Here is a 16,338-nt window from a genome sequence, read left to right as displayed (position 1 = left end):
TGGCCTCAATATGGTGGCTGGCCAACCCATCCGGGTCTGGGAAATCAGAAAGGGCACAAGGGCAAAATCCCTCCTGATGGCCCAACCTCCAGAAGCCCACATCTCCACATATCCCTCAGACCACATGATTTTCACAGCAGCGGTGACATTGCCCATTGCTGACCACTGGGTCCAGAACATAAACTAGGCACCTCCTATCCTCATGTGACTTCCTGGCCTAATGTCACAGCTTTTACACCTGACACAGGCCTGGGTAGAAAAGGTCATGATCTTCTAACAGGATAGATCAGTGAGAAATAGGGGTGGGGAGTACTGTCTGATGGAGGCTGGAGCAGCCCATGGCTCAGGGGCACCGAGGGTCATTAACAGCATTGCCCACAGGTGCCTGGTTGGCATGCTGCTCCCCTGTAAGCTGAGACACACTTCTGCCACTAGGTTTTTTTGCTCAAACCACTTCCAAATAATTAAAAAAATAGCTATAGATATTCTGTATCCTATATATTATCAGTATTAAAAAGGGAGAGAGGGGCCCGGCGGCGTGGCCTAGTGGCTAAAGTCCTCGCCTTGAAAGCCCCGGGATCCCATTTGGGCGCCGGTTCTAATCCCGGCAGCTCCACTTCCCATCCAGCTCCCTGCTTGTGGCCTGGGAAAGCAGTTGAGGACGGCCCAATGCATTGGGACACTGCACCCGTGTGGGAGACCAGGAAGAGGTTCCTGGTTCCTGGGTTCGGATCGGCGCGCATCAGCCTGTTGCGGCTCACTTGGGGAGTGAAACATCAGACGGAAGATCTTCCTCTCTGTCTCTCCTCCTCTGTGTATATCTGGCTGTAATAAAATGAATAAATCTTTAAAAAAAAAAAGGGAGAGAGATTTTATTCTATGCAATCAGTATCTGCTACATAGACAGCAGCAACAGAACTAATAATGATATTCATGTGTTACCTTGACTTTTCTCTCCTGTTGATAATACTGAAATTTGTGTCTGATTTCTGAGTCATAATCTAGTGTCTTGAATGAATATGTTATATGGTAGGACCTTGAGCAAGATGGCTGCTATAGGTGATTTTTTTCACTATGATTCTTACAACCATCAATACAGAGAGCTATAAGTCAAAATGCTGTGAATGTGGCTAGTAGTGTTTTTCTTGCAGCAAAAAAAAGATGTTTACTGAGGCTCCACTGTGTGGCAGGTGGGGTGAGAGGCTAGGGATGCTACAGTGACAGAGGCGGACAATTTAATTACAGTGTGACGGTGACCAGGGCCCTGATCACCTTTGACTCCATGGAGCCCACTGCATTCCCAAGTGTGCTCAACCACAGGGTGGGTCGGGAGCTACAGAGTTCCTCAGCACCAGGTTTTATCTGCAAGAGCCAGGCAGCTCTGCCATTCAATAGAATCCCTCCATCTGAGAAAAGACAAGAGAAAGGGGTCATAGCGGGGATGAGAGGAAAGAGAAGAATTTCCAACCCAGGTACTCATGCCACTCAAGCTCTGGCAAAGTGGCTGGGGCTAGAGGGGAACCAGGGAAGGGCACCAGAGCTTTTTAAAGTCACAGTCATTACTCACTTCTCTTACACTCCCCTAAAGTCACCCCTATCCTGTGACACTGTGAAGTAACAAGCCCAAGTGTGGTTTTCCACCCAAGGGTCCCCATCTGAACCTTTCTAAAACCATTGGAGTCATCCTTGGGGTGAGGCATTGTCTCCGGCAATGGGATGACTGGTGGCTGGGGACCCGTGGCTAGCATCGAGCAATGTGGGGTGCTGTGTTGCCTCCTGATATGAGCGCACTCTGGCTGGGCTTGGTTCTTCATCTGCTCTTGTTCGTCTCTGTCTGTGTCAGTGGACCTACAGGTGCAGAGCTGCAGTTAGCCTGAAGCTACTAAGCGCAGACTGTGACAGCCCAGACAACAAAAAATGGGGACAGAGGCTACATCTCCTGAAACATTTCCGGGACATGTACTTAACCTTGGGTTCTCAGAAAGACCTTGGATTCTTGGAAAGTCCCAGGAATGTGAGAGCGCTTATCACAAGAAACCATCCCATTCCAGGATGTGATCCTGCTTTTCTTTTATAGCTCATGCAGTAAGCTGATTGCCCCAAATTGGTTTCTGTACATAGAATTGGAAGGACCTGTTTGCCTGGTTCAATTGTCTGCTACTAGACAGGGTGTAGCACTTACTGACTGAATAGTTTAGAGTGCACGATGCTTAAATTAATTGGGTATCTGTTTTATGCCACTACAGTTGACTGGATAATTTGTATTGTGGACGGATATAAGCTTGGTTGATTGAACGATTTGTATCATGCACCAGAGCTCTCTTAGTTGATTGGATAATTGTTCCTTAAAAACCCTTGAACACGGATGATTGGGGCTGCTCCCTTCTTCCATTTGCACTGGTATGGGACAGTCCACTGGTTGGTGCCAGCTGGCGAATAAAGACTCCTGGATTTCTAGGAGTCTGCATCTGACTCATACTTAGGAAGGACCTCGTCAACTCACAACTCAGACGGGAAAAAGGCCAAGTCAAATCAACTTTTATCAGGCTGGGGCCTCCCCTGGCCTCATCTTCATCAGCATACCCCAACATCCAAAGCTGCTGCCTTCTCAGCCTCTTGCTGATAGTCCGCTCCCTGAGCCCTCTCTTGCCTCTCCTTTTACCACCAATCTTCCTGTTCCCTCTCCTGTACTTTTGGAGCTCCACTGCTCCCCTAACTTGGAAACATAGTGTTTTGTATTCTTTTCTGTTTGTTTTATTTTGAGAAGCAGACGCAGACAGATAGACCCAAATGGTCTCACAGGTCAAAACCTTGGGCTGAAGCCAGGAGCTGAGAGCCCAATGCAAGTCTCCCGGGTGAACGGCAAGTGCCCCGGCACCTGAGCCATCAGAGCTGCCTCCTTAGGATCTGTGGTAGCAGGAAGTTGGAATTGGGAGCTAGAGCCGGGATTTGAGTCCAGGTGCTCTACCGTGGCACATCAAACCACCTAGGCCCAACACTGTCCCCTAATCTTTTTTTAACTACTTTTTTCTTTATTTTTGATCATCTTTACATAGTTAATTAGGGCACAAAGGTTCAGTGGCTACAGGAAAGTGGGTAAGACTATTCTTTTTTCATCGTTTTTTCCTATATCTGGGGTAAAGGGGGAGATAAAGGGAGAAGCCCCACCCAGTCTCCCACCCATCCCAGGCCCCTGATGTGGGGCATGCTCCGAGTATCTTGCTCAAGTGGTTTTGACAGTTCAACAGTTATGAATTGCTGCCAATCTCACCATTCCAAGCACGATGAGGTCGCTGAAGAATCCACTGATTTACATAGTCCATCTTAAGAGTCTTCATTTGCCCTCTCTTTCACTGCCAACATATGGCTGGGGTAGTTGATTGATTTGTTCTGTCCTCTGACTTTTCATGGTTAGGGTTCTGAGTCTGGCAGTTTGATTGGGGAGATCCCCAAAGAAACTTAGTCTGAGGTGATCCCAGACCAGATTCTTGTGTGTACTTGGCACGTACAGGGCCTGGTACAGTCCATCGCCCCAATCAGCTGGTGGTTGCAATTGCTGGGTCGGTTCTGGTTTCCAGCCCCGTCTTCCACTGGAACCAATGGGTATTGCAGTCCAGCCTGATTCTACCCAGCACACACTCGGCCCTCACATAAACCAGTGGGAGCTGCAGCCTAGTCGGAGTGACCCACAATAACCCCCACCAGGCCCGCCCCCTACCCTGGTTCCCGTGCTTGCTAGTATGTGCAGCAGACTAGTCTAGTCTGTCCCACATCCCATTCGGCTCTCATACATGTCAATGGGCATTGAAGCCTAGTTCAACCTAACCAGCTCCACTATCTAGCCCACACACATGCTGTTGGGTGCCTTTCTGTCTAGCCACCTCTTCCCCTGTCCTGGTTTTCGTGCTCTCCAGTGGGAGTGGTAACCCAAGAGGGAGCAGTCCACTATTTCCCTACTAGGCCACTTCCACTCCCAGATTATGCCCTCTCCAGGTGGTTCTGGGATTCAACTTGACAGATTTGGCCTCCAGTGCCAGCCTCTGCCAACTGACACCATGGCAAAGCCCAACCAACCTCACCCACTCCAATTTCTGCTTGCACCAGTCAGAACAGTCAGCCCAACCTGGCTTCTCCCTGATCTAGTTCACATGAGGCCCATGGGTGTTGTAGCCCTGCCTGGCCTGATCTGCCCCCATCCCAACCCATGCTCCCCAGTGGGAGTGGCTGTCCAACAGGGGAGCCCTCCACATTCTCCCGCCAGCTCTGCCCCCTCCCTCCCTGGTTCTCACGTATGCTGTTTGGCATTGCGGCCACATCTGGTACAGGCAACCTCACCTTGGCATTCTGTAATGTGCACTGGTTTTTTGTCATGACTGAACCTGGCTCGACCCACACTCTGTTCCAGTGCTCGGATTCAACAGTGGGTGATACGAACTGATTCAGCCTGACTCCTCCATTAGAACCTTTCCCAATGCCAGATTTTGCGCATACCAGTGGTTCCATAAGCCAGCCCTACTCAGTTTACCTTCTGTCCTAGTAGGGACAGTGGCCTTTCCTGACTGGCCTTCAACTCAAATCTGGTTCTTACTGTTCGATGTTTCAGCCCAGCCAAGGCTCGTCCATACCCCAACACAGCTTACACATGGCTTGGTAGGGGCTGAGACCTAGCCCACATCTTCCCTTGTCCTCCAAAGCACCAGATGGTGTTGGAGTCTAGCCTGGCTTGGTGCATCTAGTCCCAGTCCACACTTGTACCAAGGGAGACTACAGCCATATCCAGATCAGAATGCAGCCCCCATTCCAGCCCCCACACTCCTTGGTGGGAACCTCAACCCAGCTAGGTTTGTCCCCTTGGCTCCCCAACTGGGCCTGTTCCCAGCCACAGATCGCGCACATGCCAGTGGTTGCTCTGACTCAGCTTGGCACAGCCCCTTGCCTGTCCCGGCCCCTGCCTTAGATGCTGTAGCTTAGCGTGTCCCCTAATCTTAATCTATAACACGAATACATTTGTGTTTTTAGGAAAATAAGGGTTAATGCTTTTGATTTCAACATTCTATACTTCTGTCATGAAAAAACCAAAAAGCCTCAAGGTAAAGTAAAATTCAGCTTTAGCTTATTTATGTATGCTCTGAAAAGCTTACTGTGTTATATAAACAAAGGGTGTTACAACTGTGGATCGGCTGTCAGTTGATTTCCTTGTGTGGCTTTCAGGAAGCATAAAAACAAACACAAACCTTCCCCTAAAGACCATGCAACAGCCATGCAGCTCCGGGCCACCTGAGCCCCCTTCAGAGCTGGCAGGCACTGGCAGCATCTCTGCTGTGGTCAGTACCTGTTTCAAGAGGCCACAGAGCCAGGGCATCCAGAAGCGGTTCAAGGACATGGGATATCTGAGGTCATCCAAGGAAGCATTTGTGTCCATGCACAGTCATTTACAACGGAGTCGCAAGGCCTCAGGGCACTCCCCACCCCCACCTGGAATCCTGGAAGTTGCTTCAAGCAGCTAAAGTCACTGAAGACACAGAACAGCAGACAACAAAAGAACCGGAAGATGTGGTGGGAGCCTGGCCGATCATGCATAGTTAAATGAACACAACAGATGTGCACTCAAAGAAAAAAAAATCCAACAAGCTCTGGTTTCAAGAACATGCTCCCTAGGTAAACATGACTGCCACTCTCAGGGCCTTCATGGCTCCTGAGGGTCTTGTGCATGGCCCATTCCTTGAGATGGTGTGCAGGGAGGAGAGGGGACAAGCTCTGACATTTATAGGAGGACCAGGAAAACATGCAAAGGTGCAGGGCTCTGGCCGAAAATTCTGAAGTTCACTTACTGCCTGCTTTTGCTCTTCCTCCTAGAGGTGGTTGAAGATGAAAAAAGGTGGAGGGGAAAAGAAAAAAACAGAAGAGTTAATGCTCATTGCCACAAACACTGGGAAGTGATGGAGGGAGAAGGCAAACGAACCAGGACTCGTCCATCAAATGAGCGTGGGCTGAAGATGGCCAGGGTCGGCTTCTCTGCCCTGCCTATTCAACTTGATGCTCACTTTGAGAGTTGGGAAGACAGAACCTCAGAAACCATCTAGCGCAGCTTCCTTATTTATAGGTTAGAGAGGCCCAAGGAACTTGACCTGCAGAAGTTCACGTAGCTATTTAGGGTCTACTGAAAGAGGAAGTTCATGAGCAACTCAAAAGTCTTCAGCATTGTTGCTGTGCAGCAACACCCACCTGTGCCGAGATACAGTTACCCGGACAGTGGTTGTCCAGGTGGGATGCACGTAACTGTAGCAGCAGGCAGCAGCAGCGGCACCTGGGAAGTTGTTAGAGGTGTGGATTCTGTGCCACACCCTGTGCCTCTACTGAACTGGGTGCAGCTTTCAGCTGGCTCTCTTGCTCACTATGAGTTCCCACCCAGCGACTCCTCCTGACTGCAGGGGCGCCTTCCTAGTGTTGAATGTGTGGGAGTCCCACTCCTCCGCTGCTGCTCGACAGCTGTTTCATGGACTGATGCGCATGCCCCCTTCTCTGGGAACCTGGAAACGGCTTCCAAAAACAAGTTTTTCAACATCAGGGTTCCGTGAGCTAATGCACAATTTCTTGTGCACAGGAATGGGAAATCAAGATCCAGAGTGTTTCCAAGATACGCGGTAGTAATGATACAATATGCCCAGCAGGTGCCTGCTAGTCACCAGCTGGCCAAATGGACCCAGGACATGGGATGCACACTTCCGGATTTCTCTCCAATCAGCCCTCCACTCCCCTGTTAATATGGGTCTCTTCACTTCCTCTTTCTATGCCTTACCAGGGGTAGATGTAGTCGGGGCCTGCTCTTTGCCCTGGTATGTTAATCTATAGTGACTGCAAAGGACTATTTAAATCAGAACTACCCACACAGGTAATCTATACCAGCTGTGTGTCTAGGAGGTCTGGAATGGACCAATGTTCCCGACCCAATGCGACGGCAAGGAAGATCTCAGCAAGACAAAGAAATTACAAAAATGGGAGCATAAGTAACAACGCAGGGAGAAGATGGTTTTGGTTCCTGCCAGAGAGAGGTGTGGACTAAAAAGTCGTGTGAGAAGACTTCAGTTCATCCCGGAAAAGGACTCTCCATAGCCAATGCCAGCTGTCAGTTGCTCAACTAGCCCCAAACTCCCACAGGCCCTGGTGGGATGCCTGTCATTTCTGGAGAAGAGACACTTCCCGCCTTGGCTCTGGGTGAAGGGGGTTGGGGCTTGGGGAGCGACATCTTTTCCTGCAGCTGTACTTCCCTAGAGGGGGTGCGACACCTGTCTGTCTCACATGCATTTGGCAGGGCTAGCAGCTACGGCAGAACCACCGGACAACTGGAAAGAACGCGTCTCAATTGCTGGCGCAGAATTATGGAACGGAAACAGAGATGGCAGGGGAGGGGCAGGGGCTGTGCTGCTGGGCTGCATCTGCTTTCTGAGGTCAGAAGACGAGTGAGGGATTTCTTGGGACTGTCCCTGAGCCACTGCTGCATTGGCATGGACCTCCCTGACCCTGGCTCAGCAGAATGGGGAGCTGCAGAGGGCAGAGCTTCCCGCATGCATGTCTGGTGAAGAGCTGGAGTCACCGTATGTGCAATGGCCACATATGTCAGCTTGAGACGGGGCTGGCAGACAGGGCAGAGCTGCGCTCTCAGGGCTTGGCAGGGTCAAGGTTGCCTTGGGCTGGTGCCATGTGAACTCACCAACAATTCCCCGCCCCCCTACAACCATGCAGCCTCTAAGACTCTGTCAATACAGGGGTCAGGCCAAAGGCATCCCACCTGCGGCTATCAGTCAATCGCCTGCAATCAACAAACACTGTCCGAGGACATTGGGCCTGGCCGACTAGATTTAGTGGGGTCACAACACTTCAATCGTAAGGTCAAAACTAGAACAACTTCTGTCACCTAGAAACCTCTGAGCTTCCCTACCCGGGGCGGGAGGGTGGGGGGAGTAGTCGGCTGAGTGACCCAAGGAAGGGCACGGCTGCCGTGGTCACTGATAGGACATCCATGCTGAAGCCACGACAGTAGATGCAAATGTGGGACAAACAGAAAATGCGAGAAAAAGACATCAGGGGTATGAATTAGAGCCTGAAAAACCAACAGCCACTCCCTCTCTCCCAAGTGCACCAGATGTTTGAGATGGGGTGGGGTGGGGGTTACCTAGCTACACTCACTCACTCATCTGGGGGAAGATGCAAGGAAAGACATACAAAGGCTTCTCTCCCATCCTTACACCAGAGAGGACCCCGGGCCTGCCTTGGGAACAGTGGTCAGTCTATTCATCTCCCTTCACCAGACACCAAGTGGGACATCTTCCACTTATTTTATTAAATAAACAGCTGTTACTCTTTAATCCTGCCGTGTTCTCAACAAGGGTAAGCCTTTTGCTGAGAGGAAAGACCAGTGGTACAGTTGGTTAGGCCACCACCTGCAATGCCAGTCACGATTTCAGATATAATTTCCCAGTTAACACATCTGGGAAAGCAGTAGAAGATGGCCAGGCTATGAGCCTGCAACTCCAACTGGGTCCCCCACAAGGGTTCAAGGGCCTGGGTACTTGAGCCATCTTCTGCTGCTTCCCAGGCATATAAGCAGGGAGTTGGATCCAAAGTGGAACAGCTGGAATCCAAACAAACATCCATATAAGATGCTAGTGCCACAGGCAGTAGCTTAATCAGCTGTACCACAACAGTGGCTCCAAACAACTTTTTTCATTTTTTTTAATAATTTAGAGGGCCAGATGCAATAGCCTAGTGGCTAAATCCTCGTCTTGCTTGTGCTGGGATCCCATATGAGCACTGATTCATGTCCTGGATGCTCCATTTCCCTTCTAGCTCCCTGTTTGTGGCCTAAAAAAGCAGTTGAGGACGGACTAAAACCTTGGGACCCTGCACCTGCATGGGAGACCTAGAAAAAGCTCCTGGCTCCTGGCTTTGGATCAGCTCAAGCTCTAGACGTTGTGGCCACTTGGGGAGTGAACCAGTGGATGGAAGATTTTTCTTTCTGCATCCCCTTCTCTATGTAAACCTGCCTTCCTAACAAAAATAAATCAGTCTTTAAACATCGTAAAGTAATAGTGGGAAAGAGAAAGAAACAAACTTTGGGATTGGAGTTGTAGCATTAACTCATTCTGCTTTGCTGTTTTTTTCTTTTTTTTTTTTTCCAAATGTTCATTTGAAAGAGAGACAGATTTTTCTATCCACCCAAAAGAACGCCACAGCCAGGATTAGGCCTGGCCAAAGCCAGCAGTCAGAAACTCCATCCTGATCTCCTATGTGGGTGGCAAGAACACCCACTGCTTTCTTTTAGGTATGTTAGCAGAATAGCCCAGACCCAGTGCTGATATGGGATGCAGGCACCTGAAGCAGTAGCCTAGCTTGCTGCCTCATGGCTTTGGGCGTCTCTGCCTAGCTCATGGGTGCTGGCAGGGTGGGAATCACAGGTCACTGGAGGATGTGTGAGGCTCTCAGCCGGCAGCTCCAGGCAACACAAAGGGCGATCCAGGGGAAGGGAAGGGTACTGGTTACCCAGAGGGGATGCATTCCGCTAGCCCTTCCGTCTGGCTTTTAGGTAATCACACGAGGGCACCTGGCCTTCTAGGTGCGGGTCATGTTTGATAGCGTTTTCTGAGAGGTTTCACAAAGGAAGATGTGAGCAGATCCTCCCGTGACCGCCTGTCCTGCAGGTGCACCATTCCATGACAGCACACGGCTCCAGCAGTTACACAAGCCATACACCTTTTTTTTTTTTTAAAGATTCATTCATTTTACTACAGCCAGATATACACAGAGGAGGAGAGACAGAGAGGAAGATCTTCCGTCCGATGACTCACTCCCGAAGTGAACCGCAACGGGCTGATGCGCGCCGATCCGAAGCCGGGAACCCAGAACCTCCTCCGGGTCTCCCACACGGGTGCAGGGTCCCAATGCACTGGGCCGTCCTCAACTGCCTTCCCAGGCCACAAGCAGGGAGCTGGACGGGAAGTGGAGCTGCCGGGATTAGAACCGGCGCCCAAATGGGATCCTGGGGCGTTCAAGGCGAGGACTCCAGCCACCAGGCCACGCCGCCGGGGCCAAGCCATACACCTTTGTAACTCCCCAGAGGGTTCATGGGAAACACGTAACTTTGAGAAACACTATGCATGCAGTTCAACATCATTAATTTTAATCATTATTTGTTATTTTAAATTTCAATTACCATTTTTTTTGCATGCTGAAGTAAACTGATCCTTCAATTCCATTTTCCCATGAACCTTCTCAAATGCCCTCATGTGTGTTTAAGCACAACTCTGCTATGTGCTGGGGTGACTGGGTTGCTTTCTTCCATCCAAATGCACACGGGCCAGCTTGCATGCATGTGGTTTTCTATACATCAGACCTGTTTAGACCCAGGGGATTTCTGAGAAGCCTGGCTAACAGGGTTGACATGTCTGCAAAACAACCAGGGACCCAAGACTCAGCTCAAGACTCAAAGAAGTTCCAGAAGTTTGAAGGCACAAACACGGGCCTCCATTGCTAACAAACACCTGTTGGCTGCTCTGTGGAGTGACAGGCATGGAAGCGGAGGAGCTTGGGGGAAAGCTTCTCAGTCCTGGAGAGACCTGGTCCCCTAGAACCGTGCTGATCTGACAGCACGGCGTTCCTTCTTCCTCACCTGCCTTGCCTGTGTGACCTCCCTCCAGCCTTGGTCGTGTGAATGCCTCACTCAGTGAACTCTGTGCCGTGTCAGGAGACCCCAAGTGCTCACAGCCCTGATGGATGGGACCTCAGGAGCTAAGAGCGTGGGTGACCACCCTGGCATTGTCTCTGCACAACTGGGTGAGTGTGTCTGCTCAGTGCCCAGGGGAAGACATTCGGATGCTGAGCATCTCTGTTCTGGGGTCCATGGGCTGTGTCGCACTTTACAACATAAATGAACAAAACTTGAATTACTCTGGATTTATCACGCCCCGAGTACACAACAGCTTGACTTACAGGCTGTTTAACTCCTATGACAACAAAGTGGCTGATTAGAACTGGCATGACCAGGTTGGTTTGTCCCTTCTAGGCAGCAACTGGTCATCTAGTTCTGGATTCTGGAACACCCAGGGAGAAACAAACATGATGAAAATGGTGCTGAGCAAGCGACTGAGTGCGGAAGGTCTCACCAACGTGGGCAGGTGGACAAAAGGCAATGGCAGGGCTCGTCATCGTTCCCTCCTACCCTTGGGCCTTCAGCTTAGCTCCCTAGATTCCAAGGTGTTCAGAGCCCCCCACCAGCCCTCCGGGACCACCAGCCAGTCCACAGCAGATTGTGAGGGCTTCTCTGATTCTGAAACCCGGTGAACAAATGTCCATGACAATCCCACCTCTCACCTGTGTATCCAAGACAAGTTTCACCGGCTCTCCTTCTCGGGCGAACCCAATGCAGTTGGCTTCTGTACCTGTCATTTCTCAAATATTTAGGTGGAATACCTGAGAACTATCTTACAAGAAACTTTAAGTAGTTGAGAAATATTCATTTCTACATCACTAACAAAGTCATTTTTTCCATCAAACTCAAGGATTATCCTGTTTGCACTCATTAATGTTTATCATCAGGCTTTCCATTAATTTCAGTGTTTTCTGTTATTAGGTTAGACATGAGGAGGAGCTGGAAACTGGCTCTGGGAAGTGACGCGGAGTCCTGAGCCTCACCTGGTCCTGACAGGGAGAGGCTGCGGCTGTGCTAGCGGGCAGGAGAGGGGCGGCCAGGGCCCTGCGCCCTTACCTTCAGCAGTTTCATCAGCCCCTCCAGCTGCACCATCAGCTCCCGCCGGCTCTCCTGCAGCGCCGACATCCTCTGCTCCAGCTCATCTTTCCTCTGCCTGTCCATGAGGAAAAGTCTGTCAGATGTGCAACTTGGAAAGGAAAGGAAAGGGACGCTTCTAGAAGGGCTCACCACTGGGCAAAAGGTTTTCTAACTTGAACAATTCTTTTAGAGGCTGGTGTTCTAAGCTGGCAAAGCTGACACCTGCAACACCAGCATCCCCACACGGGCACCAGTTTGCGTCCTGCCTGCTCCGTCTCCAGTCTAGCTCCCCGATAATGGCTTGGGAAAAACAGTAGAAGATGATCCAAATGTTTGGGCCCTTGTACCCAAGTAGGAGACCTGTATCAAGCTGTTGGCTTCAGCCAGTGCTGGCCGATGCAGCCATGTGGGGAGTGAATTAGCAGATGGAAGATCTCTCATAATAAATAAGCTGATTTGGGACAAAACACGATATGTGAGTGGCTAAATCCTTGCCTTGCATCTACTGGGATCCCATATGGGCACCAGTTTGTATCCCAGCTTTTCCACTTCCCTTCCAGCTACCTGCCTATGGCTAGGAAAGCAGTTGAGGATGGCCCAAAGCCTTGGAACCCTGCACCCAGTCAGAGACCTGGAAGAAGCTCCTGGCTCCTGGCTTCAGATTGGTTCAGTTCCAGCCATTGTAGGCATTTGAGGAGTGAATCCAAGATGGAAGATCTTTCTGTATCTCCTTCTCTCTGTATATCTCCATTTCCAACAGAAAAACTTTCAAAAAGTCATAAAAAAAAATTCCTGTTTTTTTAAAGATTTATTTATTTTTGGGCCTGGGGTAACCTAGCAACTAAAGTCCTCGCCTTGTACATGCCAGGATCCCATACAGGTGAGGGTTCAAATCTTGGTGGCCCCACTTCCCATCTAGCTCCCTGCTTGTGGCCTGGGAAAGCAGTTGAGGATGGCCCAGAGTCTTGGGACCCTGCACCCATGTAGGAGACCCAGAAGAGCTCCTGGCTCCTGGCTTCGGATGGGCTCAGCTCCGGCCATTGCGGTCACCTGGGGACTGAATCATCAGATGAAAGATCTTCCTCTCTGTCTCTCCTCCTCTCTGTATATCCGCCTTTCCAATAAAAAATGATTTATTTTTATTAGAACTGGCACCCATGTGGGATCCCAGTGCATGCATACTGCACCAGGCCCATTAATTTCTCTTTTTACATCTAATTATTTGACAGGCAGAGGGGCAGAGAGAAGCTGAGAGAGTGGGACAGAGAAATCTTCCATTTGGTCATTCTCCAAGTGGCTCTTAGGTCAATGCAAGGAGCCTGGAATTTCACCTTGGTTTTCTATGTGGGTGGTAAGGAGCCCAACAACTCAAACTGGCACCTTGACCAGGAAGAATGTCTCTAATGCAAACAGTGGCTTAACTTAGCACATCCCAACAGAGAGCTGATCTTGCTACCATATAAATGGTAATGCTATGTTACCTGTTTTGTCTACCTTCTTCTGCTAATGTGAAGCTAACAGGTAAAAATGCTTTGCAAAATGCATGCTGCCAGAGAAAGGGGTTATATTAGTTAAATGAACGATGCAGAGGGGCTGGGCGTTTGGCCTGGCAGTTAAGACGAGTGTAGTGAGTGCTAGGTTTAAACTCTCTGGACTGTAGCTCCCGCTGAGGCACATCCTGGGAGGCAGCAGCTGATGGATTTTGGTTGGTCCAGCCCCAGCAGCTTCAGGTATTTTGGGGAGTAAACTAGCAGATGACAGCTTGGTCTCTCTGCCTTTTTTAAAAATAAAAGCAAAAAGCCATTTCATATGTAGTTTCTATTACATTCCTAAGCAGGAACAATGTTTCGGCTCCACCCACATCTCTCTCCTACGCCTTACCCCCTGCAGCCTCTGCCAGTGGCCCCGCTCATGGCTAACCCAAATCTTATTGATTCCTTCCTGTCTGTACCAAACAGTGTCGGGGTTTCCAGGAAGTTCATCTGACTGCATCGGCAGGGCCAGCTTCATTAACTGCTGTTGTTATCAAGACCTCTCCGGTATTATACATCCTGCATGCCCGCCATTGCTGCCAGAATGCAAAATCCTCGAGGTCAAGGGAGTAGCCTTACTCCTCTCTGCACGCAAGGAAGCTTCTCAAAATTACTGAAATTACTTATTTAAAAATAACATTTAAAAAATTTTACTGTCAGGCAGAGTGACAGAAGGAGATGGAGGCAGAGAGAGGGGGAAGAGAGAGTTCCCATTTGCTGGCTTATTCCTCAGACGCCTGCAACAGGCAAAGCCTGGAGTCTGAAACAAGGCCCCACCTATCCCAGCGGAGTCTCCCCCATGGGTGGCAGAGACCTAAGCACCCGAGCCTTCACCTGCTGCCTCCCAGGATGCACTAGCAGGAAGCTGGGTTGGAAACTGGCATTTTGGTTATGCAAGACATGCACATCCCAAGTGGCAACAAACATCATCTCTTCATGTGTCCCTTGACACGCAAACTTTATTTTGTTTTAAGAGTTATTTCTTTTATTGGAAAGTCAGATATACAGAGAGGAGGAGAGACAGAGAGGAAGATCTTACATCTGATGGTTCACTCCCCAAGCGGCTGCAATGGCTGGAGCTCAAATTACAAAACCAGGGGCCAAGAACTTCTTCCGGGTCTCCCATGTGGGTGCAGGGTCCCAAGGCTTTGGGCTGTCCTCTACTGCTTTCCCAGGCCACAAGCAGGGAGCTGGATGGGAAGTGGGGCCACCGGGATTAGAACCAGCGCCCATTTGGAATCTGGGCACGTTCAAGTCGAGGACTTTAGTTGCTATGCTCTTGCGCCAGGCCTGACACACAAACATTCTTAATGTACATGAATTCACCTACTTCTTTCATAGTTGATAATTTGGAAAAATGACTTTCTATTCTAAAATCCTAAGGAAATTCTCCTTGTTCCTTCCCCAGGACTTTTTTTTCAAGCTTTGTCTTCATGTTGAATCCACCTGGTGTTGGTTTCTGTACACAGTATCAGTCAATATGCTTGTCCATATGCATCAACGTGCATCAAACGTCCCCCTTTCTTCAGTGATCACAAGCACTGTGTTGGAGACTCAACACTGATTTCTTAAACTCTAGAGGGCCCGGGGTTTAGATTTAGTCCCTGCTTCTTGTTGCCTTATGGGGATGTCCCTGGCCTTGGCCTGTCCCGATTCCATATTTGGGTCCTCCCAGCTTCTCAGAGCACTTCCAACAAGCTCAGTTTCGATGACACATATTCTCCCAGATGGCCGTGTTCTGCTTCTGCAGATGTGGAGAGCCCCTTGTGCCTATGCTTAGAAGGGGGAAAGAGAGCTGGGGTGTCGAATGCTGGTGGCCTTGAGTTACCCTCTGTGCCAGTCAGCAGCCTGGGTTTTCCCAACTGCTCTAACTGCTGATTCCTCAACTGGTGACCATGAACCAGAGAATAACCAGAATCTCAGCCCAACTAAACACACAAACCAAAGAGGAACCGAATCGCGGGATCTCTAATGATTTTCACCTATACAGTTTAAACTCCTTATGACTTTGCTTAAACAGTAGAGTATCCATGGAAAGACAATTATCTCTATTTTACAGGAAAACAAATCATGGTAGAGACTAAGTGACTCTAAGCTGAGATAATCAGAGAAAAAAAAGGTGGCTTTGGCTGTAAACAATCCCAGATGCTAGCACATTACAAACAGCTGTGGACTATCAGATGCCACAAACTGGGCAGAAAGAACCCGATTTGTAAATCTGGAGACCTGGTGAGACACTGAACTTGGTTTCCACAGAGTCCCTTCTCAACAGGAGATGATGTGCATGTCTTTCGGAGACAGGTGGGACATCGGATCCTAGTATTGGACCAGCCTACCTACATGGGACACTCCACTTCCATTTGGAGCCTGTGCCCTCAGTGTCTCCAACCCTGGGGACAGCTGGCAGTGGTGGAGGCGTGGGGGGGGATCCCCACTGCACATGGCCTGGCCCTGCAGAGTCCCCACTCACCTCAGCAGCCGCAGCTCAGCCAGCAGGGTGGGGTTTTGCTGGGCCTTCTCGGGTGTTGGCTGGGAGGCCTGCTCGTGCTCCAGGCGCAGGCGCTGGATCTCCTGCAGGATCTCCCTGTGTGCAGGTTTGGGTAAGACAAGAGCTGGTGGCCTCTGCTCTCTGTCCTGCCCTTCCCAATCGCCAGCATGTGAGCAAGGAGCTTTCCTAAGCCAGGGTTGCAGACCGGGTCCCTCAACAGTCCCTTGTGGTAGGAAAAGTCAAGGGAGGGTTCCAGAACTTGGTCTCCCCAGAGGAAAACGAACACTGGTGCTCCTCTCCCAGGCTGACTCTGGGGTCTTCCCTCCCACCACCACCTCCTGACCCCGTGGCCACCAGCTAGCCAGGGCTCGGCCCATTTGGTCCAGGTTCCTTCTCTGCATGGCAGCTTGTGTCATGTTGTCTACCCTCCAATCCTTAAGGAGCCTTTTATTTTTTGATTTCTTCTGATTTTTTTTTTATTAATTACGTTGCATTATGTGACACAGTTTCATAGGCTCTAGGATTCCCCTAACCCC

General features: G+C 50.0%; 1 protein-coding gene across 1 annotated transcript in view; it reads right to left on the bottom strand.

Moving 5' to 3' along the window:
• The window catches only part of DTNB (dystrobrevin beta), a 231,820-nt gene that overhangs the window by 19,525 nt on the left and 195,957 nt on the right, over positions 1-16,338 (bottom strand). The window contains exons 15-17 of the mRNA XM_058668190.1: positions 15,785-15,898; positions 11,762-11,858; positions 5,832-5,852 (exon numbers count right to left, since the gene is read on the bottom strand). Coding sequence (XP_058524173.1) covers positions 5,832-5,852; positions 11,762-11,858; positions 15,785-15,898 — 232 coding nt within the window. The remainder of the gene's footprint in view (positions 1-5,831; positions 5,853-11,761; positions 11,859-15,784; positions 15,899-16,338) is intronic.

This window comes from Ochotona princeps, chromosome 8 (assembly GCF_030435755.1).
Source record: "Ochotona princeps isolate mOchPri1 chromosome 8, mOchPri1.hap1, whole genome shotgun sequence".
NCBI classification, from domain to species: domain Eukaryota; kingdom Metazoa; phylum Chordata; class Mammalia; order Lagomorpha; family Ochotonidae; genus Ochotona; species Ochotona princeps.
The sequence above is the reverse complement of the archived record's forward strand: the minus strand, read 5'-3'. Positions and strand labels throughout refer to the sequence as shown.